We start from the raw sequence: 18,973 nt of genomic DNA on the forward strand, positions 1-18,973 counted from the left end.
CCATTATAAGATTTCCAGCAGAGGCAGTCAGGTTTAGATTTTTTATCTGTTGGTGTTTGATAGAATACATGATGACATGTATCTTAACAAGATGTCCAGGGCCTCTGACAGAAAAATAGGTCCACATCAGCAGTATTTTTAACTGTCCCCTGAGTGCACCAAACCCATCTTGTGTTTGCTGCCAAAAAACACAGAGCCTGGTCTCATTTGAAGTTCCAGTAGTGTCTGGATATATACTGAATATACTTAAGTTTTTATCTATTTTCTTAAAACCCTCCCAAACCACTTGTGATGGTGTAGGGTCTTTTTTGAGGCTGTCTGACCACAAGACTCAACCAAATTCTGCCATTCTCCAGCTGTGATCTCCAGCGATTCTCCTTGAAGGGTCTTTGGTCACTCTAACTATCCTGCATTAAGACACAATATAGACACATGTCCACTTCTGTTGCAATTTTTAATGATAGCCCTGATGTTGAAAATGGGAGTTGTCAATGCTTTAGCTATTTTCTTACAGCCACTTTCTATTTTGTGACACTCATCAATCTTTTGCTGCACATCAGAACTATATTCTTTGGTTTTACACATTGTGATGGATGATTAAGGGAATTTGGCCTTTGTGCCACCTCAAATGTATACTCCTGTGAAACAGGAAGTCATGGCTGGACAATTTCATGGTTTAGTCACCCTGGTGTGGTAAAAATATAAATATGAATGGGACTATACTTCAGAAATATTTTACTCATAAGAATTTCTAGGGGTGCTAATAATTGTGGCCATCATGCATTGGAGAAAAACATTTATTTTATAATGTGATTTTCTCCCCACTTTTGATTGATTTACTAAAATACTTTTAAAATGTAATTTATTATTTTGATGGCAAAGCTGAATTGTCAGCTTTTGCAGCATTTTCTTAATATTTTTGTGGAAAACCTGATACATTGTTTAGGACGAAAAATTTTCTTAGATGAATAGAAAGTTCAAATAATAAGAACTGCATTTATTTTAAAAATAACTGGGTTTTTTTTATGTGTCCTTTCTGTATAAAAGTGTTACCACCCCAAATCTTACTGCCCTAAATGGATGGTACTGTTATAATATACACTTTACTATAAATAAATTATATATATATATATATATATATATATATATATATATATATATATATATATATATATATATATATATATAATGCATATATTTATATTTATATTTGTATATAAATAAAAGTATTTATTTTAGATATTGTCTCTGGTCACAGTGTCTTTTGTTAAGGTAATCTGAGTAATTTTTTGGCTTTTTTACTGTTCAATTAAATAGATCTGTGGTGTAACAAGTCAAATTTTAAAATGTTATAAAACTGTATTATAATTACTCAAAAATAAGAAATGTTGTTCACAGTGCATTTTTAGGAGAAAACATTACTTGAAAGCTTTTCTGATTGCATTGGCAGCCAGTATTTCTCCGCAAGTGGTCATGAACGCCTGCTGTTTCTCATAATAGGCAGCCTCATTAATAAACGTGGGATATACTGTGCTGGCACCTTCATAAAGGATTGTTCTCCCATCGAAAGTTAGGAACATAGGGTCACCCTGGTTCAAAGGCTCCCAATCACAGTCCTACACAGAAAGAGAAAGAAAAAGGAAAAGGAACAGGACCATTAGGCTACTGTGGAAAACAAGTGAAGCCTGGAAGTCAAAACAAGCACAGCAAACATCTGAGTCATAGGACACATTTTCTTACACGTGTTTCCCCTCTCTCTGTCCCTGACATAAAGAGCAACTCTTTTATACATCGCTCAAGGGCATGTATTTTCCTTTAATAAAAAACATGCTTCTGTATGCATTTACTAGATGATCCATTTAGAATACCTGTAGATGAGGATGCACCATAGCTGTGATGTTGCCGTTGGTGTCCCTGGGGTAGTCCATTCTCTCCTGGACTCTGAAAACTTCCACTGTACATGGAGGAAACTCCACACCTATGACAGGTTAAAAAATCATGGAAAATGAAATGATTCTCCTTGGAAAAAGGAAAAAGAGACATCACTCTTTGTGGAAAATTCAGTCATTCCAAACTGCCATGACTTTCTTTCTTACAGTATGTGGAACACAAACATTAAAAAAAAATGTCTCAAAGTGTTTGTGTTTTTTGTGTGTTTTTTTGTCCATATAATGAAAGACCAAAATTTATTGTGGCGATAGATGGTGGTCCTCTGTGTTTCCACGTTACTTCTCACGCAAACTTGCATTTATGTTGCGTCACAATGTCCCCCTCTTGATTGCCTGTATGACAGTAGATCGGAAGCATTGATTTATATTTTAAAAAGTTAAAAAAATTTAGTGTTTCGCTTCAGAAGACAATAATTCATCCACTGGATTTGTATGGATTACCATCACAATTGCTGTGTGTGGTTTTGAAAGTGTCAAATGAGCAGCAGCCAGGCATTAAGTAGCATTTTATGGACTCAAAGATGGGTGAGTAAATGATGAGAGAATTTTCGGTAACACTATTTTACAGTGTCCTTGTTACATGCAGCCTACATGCAACTTCTGTTTTGGTTTCGTTTTCATTCTGTTCCCTGTGCTGCTTTTCCTGAGTTCTGTTTGCTAGTTAGTTTCTATGGTTTCTGATTGGATTAGATTGGATTATACCATTATACCATTAGTTTCCTCTGTTCCTTGTAATGAGTCGTGTTTAAAGTGGTTGTGTTTTTTTGCTTTTTCCTGTAATAGTAGTAGTAGTATTCCTGTAGTATTTCCGAGTTTCCGAATTTAAATTCAAAGACTTGCACGCGTCATTACAGCCACACACCTGACACTTCTGTCGCGAGCGACAATGCAATTCACAATAGATTATATAAACATATATTAGCTGGCATAGCTAACATTCCTTTAGCCGCTGGAGGTTGCTGGCATGGTCTTGAGCCTTTCCTTTGTATAGATCAGCCCTCCATTTGGCTTGGTTTTGAGCTGCCTGGGTCCAGGAGTTTGTTGGTATGCTAAAATCTATCTTCAAAGCTGCTTTACAGGGATAAACAGAAAAATAATAATTCAATAATGCAAACAGAATTTAATTCTGCTGTAAAGCAGCTTTAAAAAGAAAATAAGTGTCAGTGATCAGCTGAGGTCAGTTCGGTGTTCATTCAGTTCAGTTTAGTTACTGTGTTTTTAATATAAAATGAGTTGAATTCAGCTATAAAGAAGCTCTGTGGAAAACAGTGATGTCATTGTCCTGCTCAGTTCTCATCCAATAGTGTCAGTACAGTTAAATCAATAATATTGCTGAATATTATGTGTCCCCAACTAAGCAAACCAGAGGCGACAGTTGCAAGGAAACCAAACTCAATCTGTGACAGAATTGGAAAAGAAACCTTGGGAGAAACCAAACTCAGTAGGGTGACCAGTCCTCCTCTGGCCAAATGAAGCAACATGGTGTGGTTATGATTCCAGTTTGCATCACAAGTCAGATTGTGGAAAAACATCACATGAGCATGAGAAACAGTCAAGCTGAGTCTGCAGATGCTCTGGTGGAGATGCGCATAATGCAGCATCATCTACATATAGCAGTTCTATGATGACACACTCTTGTCTTATTTATTGCTCTGCGCTCCTGCTATACTTCCCTGCATTACATACTCCACCAAAATACTGAGGTGTGTACTCCAATGGTTCAATCTCCAACCAGCATCTGTAAGAAAAAGACTTATATTATTATTATTCCATCATCGGCATTAACCAATATTTCCTCTTCTGTTTGTTTCTGCACCTGCTGTGTGACCAATAAAGTATTTTTGGACTAACTTACCCTCTCACTCAGTGTGTATATCGTGACAAAAGGCTAGAACAACGCTAAGATGAATCCAACAAATACTGATCCATTCAAGGAACCAGCTGAGACTATGAAAAGAGAACTTACCGGTCACCACCATCCCTTCCTAAGAGCACACTACCTCACTGATCTTCGTTGCCAGTCATGCATTGCCATGGTCAAACCAGCACCCTACTCTGGCTCGTTGGAGGACTGCAATGGCTTTCTCCTGCATTGTTCATTGGCGCTCGAAATGCAACCAAAGTGATTTCCCACAGTACATTCTAAAATATATTTTGTTCTCTTACTGTTAACAGGAAGAGCCTTGCAGTGGGCCGAAACCATCTGTCATCAGTCAAGTCCTATCACTCAGTCCGTGAACAGTTCTGTGGCCCATTTTAGAGGTGTTTGGATGGCTGATTGGCTGATTCCTCCATATGTGATCAGTTATATCATATTCGCCAAGGAAAGAGCTCTGTGACTGATTGTGCCTTGAGATTCCAAACCCTCACTGCATCTAGTGGCTGGAATGAACACGCACTGAATCCGACTTATCAACAGGGTCTCAAACCTGCACTGCAGTTGCAACTTGCCATCTATGAGGACACCATAGGACTCAAAAAATTCATTCAGCACTCAATCCGAGTTTCCCAACGCATGCAGAGTTGCTTGGAGGAGACCACCGCCTTGCAGTCCTCCACATCATTCCATTACCAGCCAGAGCGACCTGGCCTCTCCGAACCAGAGTCTGAGCCCATGCAAATGGATAGTACTGTTTATCTCCCACTGAAAGATTCCGTCGGCTGACCCAGAATCTGTGTTTATGCTGTGGAGCTGGAGGACAATGAACCTCCACATGCCCTGTTCATGCTCCTTGTCCCATGGTGAGTTCAGTTACCAGTCCTTCTATCAAACTCATTCCATTGACCACTAAACTGACACTGATTGCCTCTGATCTTGTAATTTCAGTTACCGCCGTCCTTGACTCTGGGTCAGCTGGCAACTTCATCTCTTGGCAGCTCTGCAGGCAGCTCAAACTTTAAAAGACCACAACTCAAACCCTGTACAAGGTAGGGGTGGGAATCTCTAGGCACCTCACGATTCGATTCAGAGGGTAACAATTATCGATGCATCTTTTTTTTTTTGTGTGACTTATTTGGTACTTTTAAAGCAAAGTATCTATGATGACCCATACATAATTTACTTCCAATACTTCCTATATTCATTTTATTAATAAAACAATTGGAAGTGATTTGGCAAGTCAACTGTAAGGTTACATTTGCCAGCATATGTCCCAACATTGCAAAGAACCAACAGGAAAATAAATGTGTGCCTGTACTAGCAGCGTACTTGTAGTAAATGAATACAAACTTCAGCATATTCTGAATCTCTTGCATTTAATAATAGACTTCTAACCAACATCCTCCTGTTATTTACAATGAGCAATATAATCCTTCAGACAAAAAAACAAAAAACATTTTGCTGTAGCAAAATCGCAAAAATATAGAATTATGTACCAGCAGCTTTCATACAAACATAATGCTTGTGGACTTACACATATTCTGAATAATTAGTAACATACAAAGCCGCTCTTATACACAACTAAATAATAAAAAGTTATGACTTGAAATGTTTGCTGTATACCACAATCAAAAACAGCTTATACAAAAAAAAGTGAATGAACATCTGGCATTGCACTGATACATACTGTGACTGTGGAGGGCAGTATAACGTACGTATAACAGATCGGTTTACAGCATATTGATGTGAAAACTAAACAATACAGAAAGCAGCTCTCATACAAAAAATACTAAATAGGTCACAATGAAATTGCCAATTTTCCATACGTTAGCATTTAACGAAGAGGGTGCCGTTCGAGTTTGGCGCTCAGCCATCATGCATCTCTGTTATGTGCACGCCACAGACTGTCCGCGCACTGCACGTCCGCTTTAGAGTTCCGCCTTTTACGTTCCGTCAATATTACGTTATTAGAAAAAAAATAATAATAATTAGAAAATCGATTTTTTACATTTGTGAATCGATTCAGAATCGTCCACGTCCGAATCGCGATGCATCTAAGAATCGATTTTTTCCCCCACCCCTAGTACAAGGCTCAATCAGTAACAGGAAGAACTGTAATAGTAGTTGCAGAGGGTACGTCCATCATCAAGTAAAGCTAATTTTGCTGCGTGTTGGCAGCCTGCATGTAGAGTCTTTTGCTCCAGCTGCTGCATCCAGCAAACACTTCGTCGCCAAGAAGGGTTTAGGCTTGCGGCCCTGCATTGCTTACCGGGCACTCAACAAAATAACCATCAAGTTCCGTTATCCATTTACCCTTGTCCCAGCAGCCCTGGAACAACTCTACGGTGCTTCCATTTTCACTGAACTAGACCTCCGAAGCATGTATAACCTCATCCGGATAAATGAGGGGAACGAGTGGAAGACAGCATTTGTGACCCCTGCAGGACACTATGAGTACTGTGTTATGCAATACTGACTGGTCAACATATTCCAGAACTTCATGAATGAGGTACTCTAGGTGTTCCTGAACCCGTTTGTGGTGGTATATATCAACGACATCTTGATATACTCAGGGAGTCTGGCAGAACATCCCTGCCATGTTTCGGAGGTCCTACAACATCTGTGTGAGTACCAACTGTTCCTAAAAGCTGAAAATTGCAGTTTCTATAATTCCTTCATCCATTTCCTTGGTTACCAGATCAGTAAGGAAGGCATCCAGGTGGACGAGAGGAAGGTCTCAGCAGTCAAGTCCTGGCTGACTCCCACAACAATCAAAGAACTCCCAAGATTCCTTGATTTTGCCAATTTCTATCACCGCTTCATTTATAACTACAGTTCGCTCACCGCTCCACTGACTTCACTGTTAAAAAACAGGCCCAAGTCATGTCATGGACACCTAAAGCTGAAACTAGAATCAGCTTTCACTACTGCCCCAATCCTCCTCCATCTTGATCCTGAGATGCCTTTTGTAGTTGAAGTGGATGCTTCTACATCTGGAGTAGGAGCAGTGCTTTTCAAGCAGCAAAAGTCAAACATACTCCTACCATGTGCCTTTTTTTAAAAGAAACTGACCCCGGCGGAGCAGAATTATGACATCAGCAACAGAGAGCACTGGGCTGGAGGGAGCTCGACATCTATTCACCGTCCTCACTGATCATAAAAATCTTCAGTATCTTCATGAAGCAAAGAGGCTAAACCCCAGACAGGCCAGATGGGCTTTGTTCTTCACACGGTTACATTTTTTCGTACCGACCTAGATCAAAGAATGTAAGAACTGATGCCCTGTCACGACTCCATAGTCCAGATGAAGTGCCAGAATGATCCAAACCAGTGCTTCCTTCCTCGATCATTTTAAATCCCATTCAGTGATAAACAAATTACGGAAGCATCTGCCAATGACCTATGTAGGCCAGACCAATGATGTTAATCCAGTCAGCACAATCTTCTTTGGCCACTGGCCACTCAGGGACAACACAAAACCTCTCACTAATACAGGACAGCTTTTGGTAGCCTGGCATGGCTAATGACATCAAGCAGTACTTCCAAGGTTGTAAGGAATCTCCAAGGTCCCTCGCCATCTACCGTCTGGAAACTCCTCCCGCTGCCCGTTCCACGTCACCCCTGGTCACACCTAGGGGTGAATTTTATCACAGACCTGCCAGCCTCAGACGGATATATATGCATCCTTGTAATTGTGGAGCGTTTCCTGAAAGCCTGCAAGCTGATTCCCTAAAAAGGACTTCCAACTGCCATGGAAACAGCGGAGGTCATGTTTAATCAATCAACAACATGTATGTTAGACCCTATACTGACTAAGCTACTGAAAGAGATGCTTCCAGAGGTCATAGATCCTCTTCTTAAAATCATTAATTCATCTTTGTCATGAGGATATGTACAGAAAACTTTTAAGCTGGCTATTATTAAACCTCTTAATGTAAAAACCCAACTTGATCCTACAGAATTAATCAATTACAGGCCGATCTCAAATCTACCCTTTCAGTCAAAAATATTAGAAAAGGCAGTATCCTCACAACTATGTTTCTTTTTAGCAAGAAATAGTATCTGCGAGGATTTCCCGTCCGGATTTAGACCATATGTACTGAGACTGCTCTCATAAGAGTTACAAATGACTTGCTCTTATCATCCTATCGTGGTTGTATCTCTCTATTAGTGTTACTGGATCTTATTGCTGCATTTGATACCATTGACCACAACATTCTTTTGAATAGACTCAAAAATTATGTTGCATCAGCATGGTTAAAATCATACTTATCTGACCGTTATCAGTTTGTAGCAGTAAATGAAGAGTTGAATCGATCACAAGTTCAGTATGGAGTACCACAAGGCTCAGTACTAAGACTGTTGCTTTTCACCCTGCACATGCTACCCTTGAGAGATATCATTAGGAAGCATTGCAGTGTTATTCTGATGATACTCAGCTCTGTATTTCTTCGCGCATCGACAAAACTTACCGATTCACCAAATTAAAGGAATGCATAGCTGATATAAAAAATTGGAGTTTCTAATTATTGGACAAAAAACCTCCGCACATACAGTAGTAACCTAGAATACTGTCTAACAATTGATGGCTGCTCTGTCAAGACTTCGTCGTCAGTTAGGAACACCAAAAACGCTCTGACAAAGACTGCAGCTGGCGCACTGATCATACACAGCTGGTGTGCTGATCAGCAGCAGCGATCAGCGACCCCGCCCACAATCACACACACACACAAACAATGCAAGACGAGACGAAAGGAGACAGTGAATTCATAAACCGTGAAAGTACCCCTCCCCCTAGGAGCGCCTCCTGGCGCTCCCAGAGGCACCTACCTGTTGATTGTAATCATCAATAAGGGTGTGATCCAGAATGTCCCTAGCAGGAACCCAACTTCTCTCCTCCGGACCGTAACCTTCACAGTCCACCAGGTGCTGGAATCCGCGTCCCCTCCGTCTCGAGTCCAGAATACGATTGACCGAATACGTAGGTTCCCCGTCTACGAGTCACGGTGGTGGGGGAACCGGGGCCGCGGATTAAGGTGAGAACGAAAAACAGGTTTCAATTTGGAGACATGAAAGGCGGGATGAATTCTCCTGTACGCCGGAGGAAGTTTGAGGTGGACTGTCACCGGACTAATGATCTTGACAGTGAACGGGCCGATGAATCTGGGAGCTAGCTTAGACACGGAGCGGAATATTCTTGGTAGAAAGCCACACTTTTTGACCCACGACGTATACGGGAGGCCTTGACCGGTGGCGATCGGCTTTAGCCTTAGTGCGCGCCCCCCACCTGGAGCAGAGTCTCACGGGCTCTGGTCCATGTGCGGTGGCACCTCTGGACGAAGGCGTGAGCGGAGGGGACCGCGACTTCAGAATCCAGACTCGGAAAAATTGGTGGCTGGTACCCTAGACTACACTCAAACGGAGAGAGGCCCGTGGATGTCACTGGTAATGAGGTATGAGCGTACTCAACCATAGAAAGTTGTTGGCTCCAGGATGAAGGATTCTTGGACACTAGTGCTGCACGATTAATCATATCGCAATCGCAATCGCGATGTCAAGCCTACGCGATTATATGACGCAAAATGCTGCGATTTTATATTAAATAAACAAATTAGCGCTGTTAACACAATTAATGCAGCATCTGTTAATTTTTGGCATCCTTTGGATAGTGTTACATGATCCCGCTCTTATTCATGCAAATGCTTTTAAACCATTCATGCGCGATAAGACAAAAAAGAACGCGCTGCCTGTGAATGTCCTGACTGTGACACACAGAAAGACTTGCGCTAATATCGTGCATGCGCACAAAACAGCATGCCAGAATACAGTTCTCTTTCGAGCTTGAACGAACAATAACACACACAATTATGCCAAAATGTCTTTTTGTCGAGTATCTTCATAACATAAGAGTAGTCTTATGATGAACGTGAAGAGTTGTGACTCGTGAGAGAATGAGGCGCGTGTGAGATCCGCGTCTCTGACAGCAGCGACTGGTCTTAAAGGGACAGTACACAGTAGCCACTAATTATATCTGTCGCTAAAGTTAATCAAAGAACAAAGGGAACAGAGAAAAACACTCACTGCTCTTGACTAAATAACTTTTTTTCTTTAGGCAGATTATCACTAATCTGTGTGTGCATTTATTTTCCTTGAGAACCAAGCAAGTTGACTCATGAAACCATTTGTTTATTATATCGCATATCGCAATATTGACCTCAATTATCGCAATATGACATTTTCCCCAAATCGTGCAGCCCTATTGGACACCAAACATCGCAACACTCTCTCCAAATCTTGGTTGGCTCGCTCGGTCTGACCATTGCTCTGGGGATGGTAACCCGAGGACAGACTGACTGTAGCCCCTAGTAACCTACAGAGCTCTTTCCAGAATTTGGACACAAATTGGAACCCCCTGTCGGAGACCACGTCCATCGGGAGGCCATGTAAACGAAAGACGTGGTCTACAACAGTCACCACTGTCTCCTTGGCTGAAGGTAATTTGGGCAAGGGGATGAAATGTGCTGCCTTCGAGAACCGCTCCACTACGGTTAAAACAACCGTCATGCCATTAGAGGGCGGGAGGGCGGTGACAAAATCTAGCGCTATGTGGGACCAGGGTCTCGAAGGGACAGACAGCGGATGGAGTAACCCATCATGAGGTCGGTTAGACGTCTTACCAATGGCATAAACTGAGCAAGCCAAAACAAAACTGCGTATGTCGCGATCCATTAATGGCCACCAGAATCGTTGCTTTACTAAACAGCTAGTCCAGTTTACTCCTGGATGACAAAGCAATGTTGGAGCAATGACCCCATCGAATAACTTTGGACCGTAACTCCTCCGGTACAAACAATCGACTCGGTGGGCAACCGGGCGGAGGCGTTACCCCTTCTAAGGCCGACTTGACCTTCGATTCGACCTCCCATGTAAGTATGGAAATAACTATCTTCTCGGGTAAAATACACTCGGGGGTAACCGGGCATTCGGATGGATCAAAAATGCAAGATAAAGAATAGGGTTTGATGTTTTTGGACCCGGGCCGGTATGAGAGAGAAAAGTCAAAATGTCCGGAAAAAAAGTACCCATCGAGCCTGCCTGGAGTTGAGTCTTTTAGCAGATCTAATATATTCAAGATTCTTATGATCGGTCCAAACGATAAAAGGTACCCCTGACCCTTCTAACCAATGACGCCACTCCTCCAACGCTAACTTGACGGCCAACAACTCTCTGTTACCAATGTCATAATTACATTCGGCAGGTGATAAACGGTGGGACAAAAACGCGCAAGGGTGCATCTTGCCGTCTGTGGAAGAACGTTGGGAAAGTACTGCTCCTACTCCCACCTCTGACGCATCGACCTCCACCACGAACTGACGTGATGCATCATGGGCAATGAGGATGGGAGCCGAAACAAAGCGACTTTTCATTTTAGCGAATACAGCCTCGGCTGTATCGGACCACCTGAACGTCGTTCTGGGGGAGGTCAAGGCAGTCAGAGGTGCGGCTAGTTGGCTGAAATTGCGAATAAAACGCTGATAGAAATTGGCAAACCCCAGAAACCTCTGCAGGGCCTTACAGGAATCTGGACTTGGCCAATCTATCACAGCCTTAACCTTGTCAGGATCCATACGCACTCCCTCAGACGAGACGATGTATCCTAGGAAGGGAACAGACTGTGCATGAAAGACGCATTTCTCCGCCTTGACAAAAAGCCCATTCTCTAGTAACCTCTGAAGCACTCGTCTGACGTGCTGAACGTGTTCCTGGAGAGAAGATGAAAAAATCAATATGTCATCCAGGTAAACATATATGAACTGATCAACCACGTCTCTCAGCACGTCATTGACGAGTGCCTGGAAGACCGCTGGGGAATTGGACAGCCCGAAAGGCATGACCAAGTATTCAAAGAGCCCCCTGGGGGTATTGAATGCGGTCTTCCATTCATCACCCTTCCTTATGCGGACCAAATGATAAACGTTATGTAAATTCAATTTTGTGAAGATGGATGCTCCCTGTAAGGCTGAAGACATCAACGGCAAAGGATAAGTATTCTTTACCGTGATGTTGTTCAACCCCCGATAATCAATACACGGTCGCAGACACCCATCCTTCTTCCCCACAAAAAAGAACCCCGCCCCCGCTGGAGATGAGGAAGGGCGAATGAATTTGGAAGCTAGAGAATCAGAAATATATTTCTCCATAGCCTCCCTTTCTGGAACAGAAAGTGAATATAACTTGCCCTTAGGCGGAGACTCACCTGGCACTAAATCTATGGCACAGTCATAGGGACGATGTGGAGGGAGAGAAGCAGCGCGGGACTTACTGAACACCTCCTTCAGGTCCTGGTACTCCTCAGGCACGTTAGATAAATTCACTGCCTGCACTGCACACATATTACTTCAAGCAGACACAGAATTGTGACCCCAGTTGACTCTGGGGTTGTGTCGAGTGAGCCAGGGATGGCCAAGTACTATAGGTGCAAGTGGTGAGTCCATGAGGAGAAAGGTTATTGTCTCAGTATGGTTGCCAGATGTAATGAGTGAAATGGGTTCAGTGGTTTGAGAAATACTGGGAAGTTCCTGGCCATTAACAGCAGCGACGGAAATCTTGTGCGTGAGTGGTGAGATGGGGAGCTGAAGTTGGTGAGCAAGTCTAGCGTCCATAAAATTACCTTCAGCCCCCGAGTCCAGTAAAGCCTTGGTGTCATGTGAGTGTGTTGCCCACCTCAGTCTTACCGAGAGGAGTGTAGATGATGAGGTCTTCTTGGCAGAAATCCCACCCGATAGTAGCCTCCTAGTTACTACCGGGCGTGGTCTTTTACCGGGCAGGAATTGATAAAGTGGCCCGCTTTGCCGCAGTATAAGCAAAGTCCTTGGGACCTCCGCCTTTCTCTCTCCTCTCGGGAAAGCCAAGCTCTGCCCACCTGCATGGGTTCGGGATCTGAAACGGGACTGACCGTGTCCGTGCTGCTGACTCGGCAGTCCTCTGCGTCGCCAAAATGAAGACTCCGATGGAAGCGACTTATCCTGCTCAGCCGAGCATCGACTCTCGGTGCCAACTCAATTAGTCCATTCAAGCTTGGAGGAAGATCCAGCATGTAAATTTCTTTATTTGGCCTTATTTGGCAAAAAATAATGCTCAAGTACAGATACTCAAAAAAAGTGTACTTAAGTACAGTACTCAAGTAAATGTACTTTGTTACTGTCCACCTCTGCATGTAAGGCTGCATAGATTAGGTCCGTCCGAACCGAGAAAACTTCCCATAAATCCTGAAGCTATAAATAATTCTGTATTATAAATTTTTAAGGCAAGACAAGTAATTTGTTGAGGTCAATTTATAAAGAAAGACTACACACCTGCGCACATATATATTCAAACGCGCCGCATACCTTTAGACTAAACATGTAATATGCATGTGCACGCCGTCAGCGTTTTCACAGGTTTGCGTTTTTGAAGTTTGCGCTTTTTTCTTCAAAATTTTTCCAGGCTTGCACCTTGGAACCTATTTCAAGGTTTGCGTTCTCGAGCCACCAGGCACTGTTGTTATGCGAATGAGCAGGCCACAGCGCATTAAGGGTTTTCTGTTTCAGCCCCTAAGTTAATAACTAATGTTAAATGTTAAAACAAACGGTCTAACTCCATTCCAGTGAATGTTCGGCTACCAATCAAGAAAGCCATCTGAAGCACCTTCTGTAAATCACTGGTTCTGGGAGAGAGTGGGAGGGTGTGGGATGAAGCTCACCACCTCCTGCGCCACACAAGAGCCTCTCAACGTGGTACATCAGACTGCACCTGCCCTGCCGAAAGCTTAGTCCCAAATACATTGGTCCCTTCCAGGTCGTCAAACAGATTAACCGCATCACCTATGAGTTAAAACTCCTAGCGCACTACGGAATTCACCCAAAATTCCATGTATCCCTCCTCAAACCTCACTATTCACTTGATCTCCAACCAACATCTGTAAGAGAAGGACTTGCATTATCATAAGTTCTCAGGCCACCAAAACACTGTTGTCGTGTAAATCAACAGCCAGAATGCATTAAAGGTTTTCTGCTTTCAGTTGAAAACGGTGTTGTGTAAGCGGCCCCTAAATTAATAACTAATGATTTTTTACAACGGAAATAAATTGTTACAATAACAAGTTCCAGATCCAAATGCAAGTAGCTCAAGTTTATTAGACAGAGAAAGTACTCAGATCAGACAAGATGCAGGAGACTGATGAAACTTGACAGACGATACCATAATAGGAATACTCAGGGTGCACTACAAGAGACTGGTCGATGTAAATTCCCGAACTGGTAATCCAGCGACACACAGGACTCAGAGGAGAACGCGGGGATCAAACACAGCAAGCAGTTCTGATGAGGTAACTGGCAACGAGGACAAGACATGAGTGACGAACCGACACCCAGCATAACTCACTCCAGCTAGATATAGGCAGTAAACTAGCTGCAGATGAAGTGACTGATTGGAGTGATGAGCTGGTCACTAGGCAACAAACAAGCAACACATACATAGACCCAACACCTACAACACACCAACAGATCCACAAAATGAACACAAGGATTTGTGAACCGTGACAGTATCCCCTCCCCTAAGAGTGCCTCCTGGCACTCCCAGGAGAACCTACCTGGCGATTGTAATCATCAATAAGGGAGTGATCCAGAATGTCCCTAGCAGGAACCCAACTTCTCTCCTCCGGACCGTAACCCTCCCAGTCCACCAGGTACTGGAATCCCCTCCCTCTTCTTCTTTGTTTCTCCTGTTGCGATAGACGGGACCTGCCCATTTGCATGGGTTCAGGATCTGGAAAAGACAGTTTCACCAGGAGAAAAAGATACCTTACTCTGTGCACTAGCAGGCCACTCTCGCTGTGTCTGTGGACCCCTTCGCCGTAGTCTCGTATCCACCTGAATAGCCAGATCTATAAGTTTATCCACCCCCGCGGGTAAATCCAAAGAGTAAATTTCATCCTTTATGGTCTCAGAAAGTCCATATAAAAACATGTCCCATTGAGCCTCTGAATTCCAGCCACACTCCGCAGCCAATGTGCGAAATTCAATCGAATATTCCGTTACAGTACGATCTCCCTGACGCAGCTCCGCGAGAAGTCGCGCCGCGCCTCTACCGGAAGCAGTGCGATCAAAGACCTTTCTGAGCTCCCGGGAGAATGTCTCAAACGAAGCACAGCACGGAAGTCTCTGTTCCCACACAGTAGTTCCCCAACTGGCCGCTCGACCCGAGAGCAGGGTTATAACAAAGGCCACCTTAGCCTCCTCCATAGGAAATGACGAAGGTTGAAGAGAGATGTACAGAGAACATTTGGCTAAAAACGAGCGACATAACTGGGGCTCACCGGAGTAGAATGCTGGTGGCGGAAGATGGGGCTCAGTGGCACGAGTGGTCTGACTCTGAGCGGCAAAAGCAGATGGGATGGCGGTGACTTGTTGCACAGACGCAGTCTCAGTCCTTAGTTGTTGCAACTGGGTCATTAGTTCGGAGACTTGGGTCACCAGTGCCTGAACAGCGCGACCCGTGGCTATCGTCTGTTCCTCCTGTTGTTGCATGCGAATATCGCTCTTTGATAGGATTGCGCTCAATTCGGACGCACTTGCTGGATCCATGATGGTGGTCGGTTCGTTCTGTCACAATAACGAGTTCCAGATCCAAATGCAAGTAGCTCAAGTTTATTAGACAGAGAAAGTATTCAGATCAGACAAGATGCAGGAGACTGATGAAACTTGACAGACGATACCATAATAGGAATACTCAGGGTGCACTACAAGAGACTGGTCGATGTAAATTCCCGAACTGGTAATCTAGCACCACACAGGACTCAGCAAACACAGCAAGCAGTTCTGACGAGGTAACTGGCAACGAGAACAAGACATGAGTGATGAACCGACACCCAGCATAACTCCAGCTAGATATAGGCAGTAAACTAGCTGCAGCTGAAGTGACTGATTGGAGTGATAAGCTAGTCACTAGGCAACAAACAAGCAACACATACATAGACCTAACACCTACAACACACCAACAGATCCACAAAATGAACACAAGGATTTGTGAACCGTGACATAAATCAATTAAAAACGTACTTAAGCTAGTGACTTTCTTCTAGAGCTGCTGTACAGCCAAAACAATCTTTGTTGCATTCATTTCCTATATTATATTCACTCCAACGCTGCTTTGAAACAATCTGTATTATAAAAAGCACTATATAAATGAAGGTGACTTGACTTTTTTTCTACAACTGCTGTTTACAGGTGTTTTTCGATTAACTTGGATTAACTTACCCTTTCGCTCAGTGTGTATGTCCTGACACACACAGCCTTGTTTCACACTTCGATTACAAGGGAATTCGACAGATCACCATCAAATTGAACTCTGCCTTGCATTCTATTATGAAAGAGTGATAGAAGGGACAAGAAGGGGAATAGGTTTTTGTAGAGTCAAAAGCTTTGGTTAGATCTACAAAGGCAAGGTAGAGCGGCTGATTTTGTTCTCTTGATTTCTCTTGTAATTGTCTCACAGCAAATATCATGTCTGTAGTGGACTGGTTGTGCCGAAAGCCACATTGGGACTCAGGATATATGACCTCAGATAGCTGTTGAAGGCAAGTCAATAATACGCAAGCCAGGACTCTCCCTGTAATGCTCAGCAGTGAGATTCTGCTGTAATTTTCACAGTCTCCACTCTCCCCTTTTTTATTTTAGGGGGTGATCTTTGCATCCTTGAAATCTTGGGTAACATGCTAAGAGCGTAAGCACTTCAGAATGAGTTGATAGAGATGCCGGGCTAAGGGTTCTATTCCAGCTTGAAGAAGCCCACCTGGTATTGCATCAGACCCTGCAGCTTTGCCTCTGCCCAGTGCTTGTACTATTGTTATTACCTCATCTAGCTCTGGTTCTGCATCCAAGTCATTTTGACCATCAAGTCAAGACCATCAGTGAGCTGCAATCCACTTATCCTGAGGGCATCTTCATTGTTGCTGGGGATTTTAACCAGGCCAACATGAAAACAGTTCTCCCACACTTCCACCAGCATGTGGATTTCGCAACTAGGGGACAGAACATATTGGACAAGGCCTATACAAACATCAAAGGTGCATTTAGAGCAGCCCCCCGCCCCCAACTTGGCTTGTCAGACCATCTATCTGTTATGCTTATCCCTGCATACAAGCCCCTGCTCATCAGTGGGAAACCTACAGTGAGGCAGGTGAGAATATGGTCGGAGGGGGCTATGGAGGTACTCCAGGACTGTTTTGATTGCACTGATTGGGACATGTTCAAGTCAGCTGCCACCTACAACGGTCATACGAGCATTGATGAGTACGCCATATCAGTGTCAGCTTACATTAGCAAATGTACAGAGGATGTCAGCATCATGAAGACCATCATTTCCCGAGCCAATCAGAAACCCTGGCTGACTGCAGAAGTACGCAAGATGCTAAAAGCACGGAACATTGCCTTCAAGTCTGGCGACGTGGAGGCTCTGAGAACAGCAAGAGCCAATCTGAACCGTGCCATTAGGTTAGCAAAGCGTACTCACAGTAAAAAAATCCAGGACTTGTTCCATGACTCCACCAACATCAGCAACATGTGGAAAGGCTTACGGGCTATCACCAACCACAAGGTAACTCCTCCATTTGGAGGTGAAGCTGACACTGACCTCCTCAATGAACTAAATATTTTTTTTGCGAGGTTTGAGGCACTAAACAGCACTCGTGCAGAGAAAGCAGTTCCCCATCAGCAAGAAAAGACACTTTGCCTGGACATAGCTGATGTGCGGAAGTCTCTGAGGAGGGTAAACACCCGGAAGGCCCCAGGCCCTGATAACATACAGGGGCGAGTGCTCAAGGACTGTGCAGACCAGCTGGCTTGTGTTCTGACGGATATTTTTAACACCTCGCTAGACCAAGCCACAGTGCCATCGTGCCTAAAGACCGCCACCATTATCCCAGTGCCTAAAAAATCTCGGATCACCTCTCTAAATGACTACCGGCCCATCGCACTGACTTCCATCATAATGAAGTGCTTTGAAAGGCTGGTCAAAGACTACATCATCTCCAGACTCCCTCCCACGCTTGACCCCTTTCAGTTTGCCTACCGGCCAAATCGCTCCACTGAGGATGCCATCTCCTCCGCTCTACACTTGAGCCTCGCACATCTGGAGGAGAAGAACACGCATGTTAGGCTGTTGTTCCTGGACTTCAGTTCAGCTTTTAATTCCATCATCCCTCAACACCTGGTAGACAAACTGGAACCTCTGGGCTTCAGCACCCCCTTGCGGAACTGGCTGCTTGATTTCCTCACTGATAGACCTCAGTCAGTGCGGGTTGGACAGAATACCTCCAGCGTCATCACCCTCAGTACAGGCTCCCCACAGGGCTGTGTCCTGAGTCCTCTGTTGTTCACTCTAATGACACATGATTGCGTCCCTAGGCACGCCACTAATCACATTGTGAAATTTGCGGATGACACAACAGTGGTAGGCCTCATCAGGGATGACAAGGACCTGGCCTACAGAGAGGAGGTGGAGCAGTTGGTGGGCTGGTGCAGAGACAACAGCCTGATCCTGAATGTCGACAAGACCAAAGAACTCATTGTCGACTTCAGGAAGAACCAGCCCAGCCATGCTCCACTACTCATCAACAACATAATTGTGGAGGTGGTCAGCAGTACAAAGTTTCTGGGGGTGCTTATCACACACGATTTTACCTGGTCTGTAAACACTGCATCACTGGTGAAGAGGGCACAGCAGCGGATGTACTTCCTACGGAGGATGAGAAGAGCTCATCTGCCCCCACCTATCCTCACCACATTTTACAGAAGCACCATAGAGAGCATCTTGACCAGCTGTATCTCAGTGTGGTGTGGAGGCTGTAGTGCCTCTGACTGGAAGGATGTGAGAAGAGTGGTGAGGACAGCAGAGAGAATCATCGGCACTTCTCTCCCCTCCATTCAGGACATTGCAGAGAACCGCTGTGCATCTCGGGCCAGAAAAATCTGCAGCGACTCCTCTCACCCCCATTATGGTCTGTTTACTCTGCTGGCCTCCGGAAAGAGGTTCCGCAGCATGCGGTGTAGGACCACCAGGTTCTATAACAGCTTTTTTCCCCAAGCCATCAGACTGTTGAACACTT

At 44.1% G+C, this 18,973-nt stretch overlaps 1 protein-coding gene across 4 annotated transcripts in view; it reads right to left on the reverse strand.

Moving 5' to 3' along the window:
• Positions 1-272: 272 nt before the first annotated feature.
• Positions 273-18,973, reverse strand: part of aspa (aspartoacylase) — a 62,443-nt gene continuing 43,742 nt past the window's right edge. Inside the window, exons 5-8 of one of the 4 annotated variants that reach the window (XR_014606127.1) lie at positions 3,636-3,687; positions 1,869-1,978; positions 1,541-1,616; positions 344-407 (exon numbers count right to left, since the gene is read on the reverse strand). Coding sequence is in view for 3 of the 4 variants with exons in the window: in XM_084113295.1 (XP_083969421.1) it covers positions 1,419-1,616; positions 1,869-1,978 (308 nt within the window). In the remaining variant the exon portion in view is untranslated. Of the gene's footprint in view, positions 408-1,270; positions 1,617-1,868; positions 1,979-3,635; positions 3,688-18,973 lie in introns of those variants that run through there. The other 3 variants (XM_084113296.1, XM_084113297.1, XM_084113295.1) reach the window with 3 other exon arrangements.

This window comes from Abramis brama (genome assembly GCF_963993115.1).
Source record: "Abramis brama genome assembly, chromosome: 5".
In the NCBI taxonomy this organism is placed as follows: domain Eukaryota; kingdom Metazoa; phylum Chordata; class Actinopteri; order Cypriniformes; family Leuciscidae; genus Abramis; species Abramis brama.